Source organism: Tupaia chinensis, unplaced genomic scaffold (assembly GCF_000334495.1).
Source record: "Tupaia chinensis unplaced genomic scaffold, TupChi_1.0 Scaffold138910_1, whole genome shotgun sequence".
In the NCBI taxonomy this organism is placed as follows: Eukaryota; Metazoa; Chordata; class Mammalia; order Scandentia; family Tupaiidae; genus Tupaia; species Tupaia belangeri.
The window spans coordinates 1,876,825-1,888,561 of NW_006198801.1; the positions used below are offsets into that span (position 1 = coordinate 1,876,825).

Here is an 11,737-nt window from a genome sequence, read left to right on the forward strand (position 1 = left end):
AGAGAGAGAGAGATTCTCTCAGCAGAGTCTCAGGACTTCATCGAGGCCCATCCCCTGTGGGACCAGTGGTGCTACTGGGGCACCACTGCCTGCCTCCTGCACGTCATTGCTCTGTGATCTGCTATGTTGGTTCTCCCTGTGGGCCTCAGTTTCCTGCCTTGGAAAATGCCACGGATAGTATACTGACCTCACATGAGCATGAGCAAGTGCTTGGCCACTGTAGATTGGAAGATGTGGAAACTAACTGCTCATCGGGACCAGAGCCCATCTCCGGTCCTAGCCCCACCTCCCCTGCTGATTGGCTGCTGACCTGGGCAGGTCATTTATACTGAGAGCTGTCAGCCTGGGAGCTGCTCCGTGTGTCCCAGCTGTCTCTGGGTTTTGGACACCTCCGTTTCCTCACAGTGCTCAGCACACAGCCTCCTGAGGGTCTCAGGTGTACCCGAGACCACAAAGGCTTTTAGGTCAGAGCTGGAGGCAGACAAGCACACTGACTGCAGACAAAAGGTGCCCGTTGGTCCTTTAAAACAATTCATTTTATTCACAGTACAGTGTACATGTGCATGTGAGAGCGGGAGGAAGGCGAGCACCGAGGCCGAGCCCCTTCCTGCAGTCCTCCGCCAGGCCTTGGGCTCCCGTGCACATGCCCAGTGTTTCAGGCTGACTGGCAGAGGGGATTCGGGCCTTGGTTGCCATGTGGGATCCCGCTTCTCTTGAGCAGCTGTGCGATGGAGTCCACCTACTGCCTCACGTTTAGCACCATTTTTGGGGGGTGGGGGCAGAGAGCAAGTTTATTTGGTGACTGCTGATGGCAGATGTCACCCAGGAGACACAGCATGGGAAAGTGCTGTGACCAGAGAGCATGAGATGCTTCAGGACTAAATACAGAGCCTCAGAGGGAAAGGCACGGGGTTCTGGGGTACTGGGAATGTTGTCGGCCATTCGCACCCCACGGATGAACTCTTCATAGTTGATACAACCAGTGCTGTCCTCGTGCCCTGCCACCAGCACCTCTACTTCTTCCTCTGTCATCTCCCCCCATGTGACAAGGACATGCTGGATTTCGGCACCCATGGCGGTGCCGTTCTGTTCCTGGTCTAACACCCGAAGGCCTTCAACAAAATGCTCATAGGTGCTCTGGTCCTTGTTCTTGGCGCACCGTAGCTAGTGCTCAAAGTCCTGCGCCTTCGCGTTCATCTCATCACTCTCGGGGTTCTCCAGGGCCTCGAGCACTAACGTGTTGGTGGGGTTCTGGCTCAGGGCCCTCATCATGTCCCCACACTGGCAGGGATCTTGCCCTCCCCTGTCCAGTCACACAGCTGGAAGGCCGCCTTGAACTCTGCCATCTGGCCCTTGGAGAAGTCACACGCCTCAGCTTCTCCGCTCTGTGGGACCTCTTCCTGCAGTGATGGCCTAGCGGCACTTTTACCAAGCTGGTTTCTTGGCTGTGCCCAGCTGGGGAAGTGGAAGGAGATCCACGAGGAGTTGGGAGAACAGAAGTGCCTTCCTTCAAGACGCCCTGCCCCTGGGGGTCTGTACAACAAGAGGGCAGGCGTGTGAAGACGGGAGAGTATTACCCAGCAAGTGCGCTGCCCCAGAACAAGGCGGGAGGGGCTGAGATGGGGGGCTGGCCTCTGAGGGATTCTGATGAGAGGAACGGTACCAGCCTAGCCCAAAGGGGAGGTGCCGAGGGGCAGGGCAGGCGGGCTACGGCTAAGATGGCCAGTTCCATGGCTCACAGCTGAATTTGTGTCTCCCCAAAACAAGAGGTTTCCTTTGATACCCTGGTTGGTCCACCACCCCAACTGACCAGCTAGTGACAGGCTTGCCCCCAAACATGCTCAGAGTCGTCGTTCCCACTTTGGGCAGCTTTCTCCCCATCATACATCCTGCTTTGACCTTTGCTTCTTGACTCCGTTTACCAAGTGAGAAAATCTGCAGGCAAAGAACAAACCGCCTTGGTTCTTTTTTGACACACCCCACCTGGGGAGCTGAGGCGGCTGTAAACAGCCTGCTTGGGTCCCTGGTTCCTCACACAGCAAGAGGGCCACCACGCTGAAGCAGCAGCAGCAACGGGGGTGGTACCTGGAACCCCGCTACCCCTGGACGTCCTCTGGCTCCTACTTGCAAAGCCACCCTTGGCTGACAGACGGCAGCGCGTCTGGAAGGCCAGGCCAGGCCAGGCCCGTTGACTACGACAGACGGATCCTGACCCTCACACTGGAGTGGGTCACCAGGGCGCCGTAGTGCCCCACCCAGGAACGTGTGTCTCTCCCGTACTGCTCAAAGGACACGTAGCGGATACCCTTGCCAAAGTTGGTGAAGACGTGGGAGACCTGTGGGGAAAGGAGAGCAAGAAGGTGAGGCCCGTGGGCTCCTGCGCCCCCATATGCGTAGCTGACGCCCAAGGACGAGCAGGTGCCAGGCTCTGCTCTAGGGGATGCAGCAGCAAAGGCAGCCACGAGGCCCTTCACAGGTGAAGTGACACTCGGGGATGGGGCATGTGAGTCAAGTGAGTAAGCAACGCCCCACAGGGTAGAGATGTGAGCCAGAGACCTGGAGGAGGCAGGGAGCCACGCGGGGCTCTGGAAGAGTGTGGGACGTAGTGGGAGTAGCCAGTGCAAAGGCTATGGGGAGGGGTGTGCCTCGTGGAGCTGAGTTAGGGGAGAAGGAGGAGCTGTATCAGGGAGGTGATGAGATTATGTGGGGCCCTGAGGGCCATAGCCAGACTTTGGCTTGTTTTCTGCAATTTATTTTTAAATTTGTATTTAAAATTTTTTTGAATGAGTTTATTTAATTTCATTTTTGATCATCATTATTATCTGTTTTTATAAATTAACGAGAGAGAGAGATAGAGAGAGAGATGGGGGTTGAGAAAGCAAGCCGCCAGGGCTGGGACTCAAACCATAGTCGGCCATGTGGGAGTTCAGTGCCTTTAACCACTAAACCACCTGCTTGCCCCCAATTTTAAATTTTATTGATAGGTTTTTGCCTTAGGGTGTGTGAGCTGGCCAGAGAGAGAGAGACAGAGACAGTGAGAGGGAAAGTGTGAAATCACCCCCTAGGGGGGATGGCCATAACACAACCCCTCCTCCTCCATTCTCCTCCCAGGATTTTGGGCACAAATGCACACGTACCCAGGATGACTTTCAAGCCACCGGGCCCAGGACTCAAACCGCAGTTGGCCATGTGGAAGTCCAGCAACGTAACTGCTATGCCATCTGCTGGTCCCACAATATTTTTATTGAGATAAAGTTCACGTAACACATAACTCCATTCTGAAGTGTGCAGCTCAGTGGGTTTTGGTAGATCCACAGTGTTCTACAACCATCACCACTACCTAGTTCTGGAACATTCATGTCCATCACCCCAGAAAAAAACCCTTGTGTCCCATTGGCCATCACTCCCAATTCCTCCCGCCCCCAGTCCTGGGCAACCACTAAGCTGCTTTGTGTGTCTCTGGCTTTGCCTGTTTTTGGTATTTCATGTCAGTGGACTCATACAGGGCTTTTTGCGCAGGGCCTTCTTAGCATGTTTTCAACATCCGCCTCCTCTGTATGGCTGAATCACAGGCTTCTCCTCTGTTAGCCAAAGGAGGGTTGGTTACAAGCAGGGAGAATTATGTGTGACACATTTTTTGTTTAGGCTTTTTATTTTTATTTTTTTCCTTTTGGCTATAGGGCACATGCACTCACTGGAAATAAACAGATATTCAACGAGAGGGAAAATGAGAGATCACCCCCCCCAGGAGGGATGGCCACACCACAAGCCCGTCTTCACTCTCCTCCTGGGATTTTGGGCACATAGGCACATGAACGCAGCATGATTTTCAAGCTGCTGGGTCTGGGACTCGAACCACAGTCAGCCATGTGGGAGTCCAACGCTTTAACCACCACACCACCTACTGGCTTCAGGGTGACACTTTTTAATAGGATCTCTCTGTATGCTATGTCTGGGGGTTGTCAGAGAGAAAGGCAAGACTGAAAGCAAGAACCTAAAAGGTTACTATAATAAAGTTGTATGTAGGGTTTTCTTTTAAGAATCAGGGTCAGGCCCCTGGGGGCATGGCAGTCGAGGCAGCTGGCTCCCACATGACTGACTGTGTGGCTTGAGTCCCAGACCTGGCGGCCCAAAAAACATGCTGAGTGTACATGCATGCTCCAAATCCTGAGAAGGATGGAAGAGCAGGGATTGTGACATGGTCATCCTCTCAGGGAGTGGAGGGTGATTTCTATCTCTCCTCCTCAACACAAGTACACACACCCTATAGCAAAAATTAAAAAAAAAAGAGAGACAGGGTCTTATTGCTATGATGCTCCATCAGGCCTTGAACTCGCAACCCTCTTGCCTCCGTCTCATGAGTAGTTGGGATTGCAGGCCCACACCACTGCACCCAGTATACTTTGATCAGAGATACGATGATTACAACAGCAAAGCCTCCTCGGGAGCCAGCCTGGGTGGATCAGGCCCTGCACGCTTTACTGTGGCTTTGGACCAGCCACTTCAACTCCCAGTGCCTCCGTTTCCTCAACTCTAGAACAGAAACCCGGCAAGGGTTTTGGGTCACCGCTGCATTCCTAGCACCCAGAGCAGTGCCCAGCACACAGAAGAAACTCAACAAATGTTGAACTACTAGGCTTCGGCACTAATGAAACGAGCCAGGTAAACCTCTTGGAACAGGGCCTGGGAGGTAGGAGGGCTCAGTCATGGTTAGCAGCTGTTACTGAGGGCGGCGAGCGGAAAACAAGCAGGGTAAGAGCGGGTCGGGTGAGTGGAAGCAGGTCTGGACCCACCTGTCGGACCTGTCGGCAGCCCCTCTCCGTCCACTGAAGGACCGGGTTGGGGGACGCCGAGAACTTGATCACTTCGTTTTCATACACGTCCAGGAGGCGGACTCGGAGCCGGTAGATGCAGCCGCAGTTTTCTCGGGCGCCCCACCTGGCAGGGGGGCAGTGAGCCTCAGATACCCCTGGCACCCAGCCAGCTCTCTGGGTTGGGGGAGAGGGGGGCTGAGGGTGGAGCCTCCCTGCATCTCTCTGAGGGTCCTACACACCTGCACATTCGGAGAGGTCCTGGCCTGGGAACCTCTGGGTGGCCCTGAGGGTAGGGGTATACGGTACTCCGGGGAGGAGGAGCCATAACCCCAGGGGAGGAGCCTGGTGGTCTCTGGGAGGAGCCAGAGCCCCAGGAAAGAGACTAGGTTTTCTGTGGATGTGCTAGAGTTTGAAGGAAGAGCTCAAATGCTTTGGGGAAGAACACAGATGCTCTGGGAAGGAGAATTGTAATTCTGCAGGCTCCGAAGCCACTCAGCAATCTGGTCCCAACTCTGCCCCCTCTGAGCCCCAGTCCTCAGGGCATAATGCCCCTAACTTTTCAGAGGCCGTGGGCATCCACATGCCCTGAGGATCTGTGCTGAGTTGGATGTGATGGGGGTGTCTTGTTCTAGAGGGGACCAGGCCATGTGGACAATCAGGGGCCTGCTGGGAAGAGGGCGGGGAGGAGTGTACAGTGGGGGCTAGGGATTCGCCAGGAGGCCTCCCATCCCAGCTGTGCCATGAGGAGGGCACCCCGTTCCCATCAGCTTCACTGCAAGGATGCAGAGAAACAGCAGCGGCCCCTGCAGCTGATGGGCGCTGGCGAGGAGCTCCTGCCGCAGAGCACTGTCTGAGCCACTGCCAGCGCTGCTGGGGCCCCCGGGGTCAGGCTGCCACTGTCACTCACCAATCGGCCACGCAGATCTCAATTTGGGCACTGTCCAGTAGCTCCTGCCACATCCCCTCCATCACCAGGTCCACCAGCTGCCTCTTAAAGCACCACCTGGGACGAAGAGAGGCCAAGGGACAGGGACGGGAGGGGGTGAGAGTCGGGTGGAGCAGGCAGTCTTGGCATTCAAGTCACAGCCAGAAGTCACCTCCGACATGCCTCCCTTGGTAGGCCTGGCTAAAGGAGCCCTCGGGGTTTGCACTATTAGCCATGAAGGTGTGTGACGGGCTGTACATCTCTGCCATTCTGCACCCTGCTCTGGGCTCTGGGAGGCCGACCCACATGCGTGCCTGCCCCTGTATCTTTTTTTTTTTTTTGAGAGGTTTTCGCTACAGGGCACATGCGCTCGCCAGACAGACAAAGAGAGACATAGAGATAGAAAGCGAGAAATCACCCCCCAGGGGGGATGGTCACGCCGCAATCCCTTCTCCTCCATTCTCCTCTCAGGATCCTGGGCACGCACGCACACATGCCCGGCGTGAGTTCTAAGCCACCGGGTCCGGGACACGAACCGCGGTTGACTACGTGGGAATCCAGCGACATAGCCATTACGCTAACTGCTGGTTCCCCCTGCCCCTGTATTTGTGGGAACCAGGACACGAGTACAAATGGAGGCCACATACTAGACATCCCAACAGAGAGTTCCAGGGCTGCCTTTTGTGGGGGGGCGGGGGAGAGGGTTTTGCTATAGGGTGCGTATGCTCTCCAGAAAGACAGAGAGAGAGAGACAGAAAGTGAGAAATCACCCCCGAGAGGGGATGGCCACACTGCAATCCCTTCTCCTCCGTTCTCCTCTTGGGATCTTGAGCACACACGCACACGCACCCGGCATGAGTTTAAGCCACTGGGTCTGGGACCTGAACCGTGGTCAACTACATGGGAGTCCAGCGACATAGCCATTATGCCAACTGCTGGTCCCGCCCCAGGGCCTTCTAAAGAGTGGGGACCCAAGGTCTGAGGCCTGCGTGGACTAGTCTCTCTCACTCTGCTCCCAGTTGGGAAACTCTTGCGGGAGATGGCAGTGAAGGGAGAGAGGAAAATCAGGGTATTTTCTTTCTGAGCCCCTCCCAAGGACTGCTGGGACCCTAGAAGAAAGAGCTCAGCTCCACAGCCCCCCTCCTCCCAGCTTTCTCTGTCCTCATGCTTTGGTAACCGTTTCCCCTTCTCCCCCTGGTAGACCCGGGGCAGTAGTGGTGATGCCCTGGCCCTCGGCTCCTAGCCTGGAGTCCTGCAGGGGACATGTGGTCTGCCAACACCTTCGTCAACAATCCCTCTCCCCTAAAGGGAATGTGCCATAATGACGGAACTTCTGTAGTCCTGGTGAAAGGACGGAGAACTCGGCCAGGGGGGAGGGGACAGTACTAGGAACGTGTGGGCAGTTCATAGGAAAGAGGGGTGGCACCACCTTCCACAGGCAATGGGTGACTCTTTACAAGACTGCTGGAAAAACTGGCTCAATGCATTGGGAGGTTGGGGGGTAGATCCTTACCTAACGCCACATTCAGAGGTAGATTAAAGACCTAAATGTGAGAGGAAACAATCTACTTGCTAGCAGCCAGTAGAGAAGAGAATACTGCTGGATTCTAGGGGTGTGTGTGTGTGGGGAAAGATATACATATATATATGTAAATTAAAAATATATGTATTAATGTGCTATAGAGCATGTGAGCTCACCAGAGAGAGAGAAAAAGTGAGAAACTACCCTGGGGCGATGGGCAGGCTGCCTCCCTTCTACTTCCCTGTGCGCTCTGGATTCTGGGCATGCGTGCGTGTGTGTCGGGCATGTTTTTCAAGCCACCAGGTCTAGACTTGAACTGCACAGTAGGCAATGTGGGCTCCAGCCACCTTCACCACCATGCACCTGGTTGGTCCCAAAATATTTTTAAACAAAACTCCAGGAACATCAATTTTAAAGAGAAAAGGAAAGAAAAAGGAAGAAGACGGCCCTGTAGTACAGTGGTTAAGCGCTGAGTGCTGTCCAGTGGGAAAGCAAATCCCATATAGCCAATCGTGGTTCAAATCCTGACTCTAGAGACCAGTAGATGGCGTGATGGTCACATTGCTGGACTCCCACGTAGTCAACTGCAGTTCGAGTCCTGGACATGGAGGCTTAAAACTCACACTGGGTGTGTGTGTACCTGTGTGCTCAAAGTCCTGAGAAACCAATGGAAAAGGGATTGCGGCATGGCCATCCTTCCTGGGGGGTAGTGATTTTTCACTTTCTGTCTCTCTGTCTCTCTGGTGAGTGCATACATCCTATAGCAGAAATCTCTTGAAAAAAATCCTGATAGCGTGTAAAAACACACCAGGCCTACGTGCATGCCTGCCAAAAATCCGGATGGGATAGAGACACAGAGGGGAAAGGCTGCCACGCTGATTTTAAAAAAGATACAAAAAGAAAAGAAAGATAAAAATATGGTAACATGAAAATAAGAGACTACTGTCCCAAAGAGAATACTATGGACAGAGTTAATTCAGATGGCAGAATGGAAAAAACGTCTCTAATTTCCAGATTGGATAAGGAACTTGTAGAACACATGTCAACAAGAAAAAGACATCCATCCTAATGTTAAACAGTTTACGAAAGAGAGAATTCGAAAAGCTAACAAACACGAAGAAATGCTTAATAAATCATAAATAGAAAAATGCAAGTTAAATGCAAGGTGAGGGCCAGTCAGTGGTGAGGTAGTTAAGGTGGCTGGATCCTACACGGCTGACAGTGTAGTTTGAATCGCAGATCTAGTGGCTTAAGAAACATGCTGGGTGTGTGTGCATACATGCTCAAAATCCTGAGAAGAGGGAGCCAGCAGGTGGTGTGGTGGTTAAGGCGCTGGACTCCCACATGGCTGACCATGGTTCAAGACCTAGACCTGGCAGTTGGCTTTCTCACTTTCCCCCTCTATTTCTCTGGTAAGCACATGTGCCTGTAATAAATTAAAAACAACAATAATAAAATTAAATAAATAATTCTTAAAAAACAATTGTGAGAGGAAGGAGAAATGGAGGAGGAGGGGTTGTGGCATGACTATCCCCCATGGAGGGGTGCTTTCTCGTTTTTCCCTCTTTCTGTCTCCTGCGAGCACATGTGTCTTCTGGCAAATTAAAAATAAATAAATAAATAAAAAGATAGCAACGAGGTATCACTTCACCCCTAACATACTGGCAAGTACAAGAATGGAGAATCTCCTGTTAGAAGGGTAGACTAAGGGCCAGCGGGCGGCGTGCTGTTAAAGGCACTGGACTCCCACATGGCTGACCCAGTTTGAGTTGGCCTGGGAGATTGAGAATTGTGCCTGCCGTGTGTGTGGGTGCCCCAAATCCCTGGAGGGTGAGTTCTCATTTTCCTCTCACCGGCTTTCACTGGCAAGCACATGTACCCTATGGCAAAAGCCTAAAAAAAGGGAAGGGTAGCCTTTGGGAGAAAGGAATGAGAGTGTAGGGCATGAGGGTAAGAGACAACCGAACTGTTCTGCTGTCTCTGTAGCATTTACCACAAGCAGAAGCTCTGGAGTCAGATTACCCCGGTTCAAATCCTGACTTCATCATTAACTAGACATTTGTCAATCTCTGTGCCTCCCTTTTCTACTATAAAAGGGGAACAATAATAGTACCTATGTCACAGGGCCATTGCCAGGATTACGAGGTTTATGTAAAGTGTCTAGTATAGTCACCCCTCTAAAATATTGGTTGCAGATTTCCATCTAGCGCAGTGCATAGGCAGGCACTCTCAGAAGCCAGGACGTAAGCAGTTTGAGGCCCAGGTCAGGATGTAGGTCAGGGCCAAGCACTAGGCCCCAGGTCAGGATCAGGGTCAGGTTCTGAGGCAGGGAGGAGCCTGGAGGTGGTGTGTGAGGGCGGGCCTTGTATAATTATGGCACCAGCAGATGGCATATAGCTATGTTGCTGGACTCCCATGTAGTCGACCTCAGTTCAAGTCCCAGACCTGGTGGCTTAAACTCACACTGGGCGCGTGTGTGTACATGCCCAAGATCTCGAGAGGAGAATGGAGGAGAAGGGACTGTGGCCTGGCCATTCCCCCTGGGGAGTGATTTCTTGCTTTCTGTCTCTCTGTCTCTTTCTGGCCAGCGCATGTGCCCTATAAGCAAAAACCTCTCCAAAAAAAGGGGGAAAAAAATGGTTTCGTGGTTGTTTTACTGTTTGTGTTTAATGTCTCCAACTCTAATTCTAAGCCCTCAGTAAGTATTTATTCACTGAATGAATCAATGACAGAAGGAGAGGGTGAAGGTAGGTGACGCTGAGGATTCTGGGGTAGGGCCCCTCTCCTCCTCCGGGCCAGTGCCCACTCACTCGAAAGAAGTCACGAAGCAGGTCTGGGAAGGAGCTCCGGGCACCAGGGTTAGGTTCTTTTCCACCGCCCAGCCATTCCCACCGTGTTCCACCTCCCAGCCTCTGAAGCCCTCTGAAAATACAAGGTTGCACGTAAGGGACTCGCTCGCCAGCGCGCGGAGAGTTGCGGAGCGCACAGCTAGGCCGGTCCCCCCCCTCCCCGGATTCTTCCACTACGACCCCGCCTCCCACCAGGGTCCGTTCCCGGTTCCCGAGACCGCTCACTCTCCCCCACTGGCTCTTTCCCCTCGGCCCCGCCCCTCTGCTCGGCTTTCCCTCTGCCTCTCAAACTACGCGACTTATTCCCGCCCCGCCCCGGGGCTCCCGCCACGCGCCAGGCGCCGCTCCCCCAATCCTTCCCCGCCTCCCCAGCGGCCTCCTCTGGAAGCGCCCCTCCACTGGCGTCCAATCAGCTTCACAGGCTCTGGCCCTGCCTTCCGCAGCCCCGCCCACCTCCCCGGACCGTCCTCTCGCAGCCCGGCTGGGTCCCGCTGTCTCGTCCATTGGCTCTTTCTTTCTCGGCCGGATCATTCCCGACTCGCCCACGCGGGGGCAGCATCCAGCACATCAGCGGTCCCCTGGGTCCCACTCGGCCCTCCCCTTCTCCCGCCCTGCCCAGGTACTCACGCTCTCCGCAGGAGTTGAAGATGAGGTTCCGGCCGAGGGGTGCACGCAGACAGTAGCGCGCCAGGGCGCAGAGCGGGAACTCCTCCACGTCCTCGCCGCTGGGCAGGCAGCGCTGAGCCACCGCGTAGAGTGCGCGGCCCTCGGCGCTGCGGTCGCGGGCCAGCTGCAGGGTGGGGCCGTCCACCACGTCGCGCCAGGCACGGCACACCAGGCGGCAGCTCGTCACCAACGCGCGCGGCGGCACGTGGCTCAGCACCTGCACGAGGAGCTCGGGGGGCAGCGCGTCCAGTGCCAGTGGAGGGTCCGCGGGCAACCGCCGCCGCGAGGGCCGGGCGCCCATCTCCGGCCCTGGCGTCCTGCGGGTCGAGAGGGGTTGGTGGGTCAGTGCAGCCAGGCCACCCCATGTCCCTTTCCAGGGCACAAGGCCCCTGGGACTTGACTGTGACCCCATCAGATCCGTGGATGAAAAGGCCAGAGACCCAGTTCTCACCTTCTGACTGTGGGTGATGATCGGGAAAGGGATCCTGGGTCTACTCCCCACCCTTACTCCTCTGGCAAAAGACCCCTGGTCTGACTGTGACCCCACCAGGGCTGCTAACTACAGCTTTCATCTGGTGGGCACTTGTGGCAGGCCAAGAATGCCACATACATGACCACAAGCATCCTGAAAACTCAGGAAAACGTCACGGAGGAAGAAGACATCCCATCCCCCAACCCGGTCCAGCTCTTTGGCCTTTGGAATTCAGGACCCATCTTCAGCGAAGTCTCTTCCTCAGTTTCCCTGAACATTCCTGTTGCCGCCTTATCTAAGCGGAGCCCACCTCTCCTTCTATGGCCCTTTCCAGACCATTCTCCCTCTGCCCTTTCCAACCCCCAGTTGCAAATCTCATGTCATCAGAGTAGAAAGGTCACTAACCCCACCTTGTGTGTCATCCACTGACCCTCTCATAATTTTGCTCTGGCCTCACTGCCTCTTTTTTTTTTTTGAGAGAGATTTTTC

General features: G+C 54.4%; 1 protein-coding gene and 1 pseudogene across 4 annotated transcripts in view; both read right to left on the minus strand.

The window, feature by feature from the left end:
• Positions 1-152: 152 nt before the first annotated feature.
• LOC102477835 (myosin light polypeptide 6-like) lies at positions 153-2,184 on the minus strand (annotated as a pseudogene).
• The window catches only part of LOC102498578 (F-box only protein 17), a 42,228-nt gene continuing 32,381 nt past the window's right edge, over positions 1,891-11,737 (minus strand). For 2 of the 4 annotated variants that reach the window (XM_006161738.3, XM_014592943.2), the window contains exons 3-7: positions 10,738-11,093; positions 10,072-10,183; positions 5,722-5,817; positions 4,803-4,938; positions 1,891-2,336 (exon numbers count right to left, since the gene is read on the minus strand). In XM_006161738.3, the coding sequence (XP_006161800.1) occupies positions 2,193-2,336; positions 4,803-4,938; positions 5,722-5,817; positions 10,072-10,183; positions 10,738-11,077 (828 nt within the window). In that variant the 5' untranslated portion in view covers positions 11,078-11,093 and the 3' untranslated portion in view covers positions 1,891-2,192. Of the gene's footprint in view, positions 2,337-3,229; positions 3,582-4,256; positions 4,534-4,802; positions 4,939-5,721; positions 5,818-10,071; positions 10,184-10,737; positions 11,094-11,737 lie in introns of those variants that run through there. The other 2 variants (XM_014592944.2, XM_014592945.2) reach the window with 2 other exon arrangements.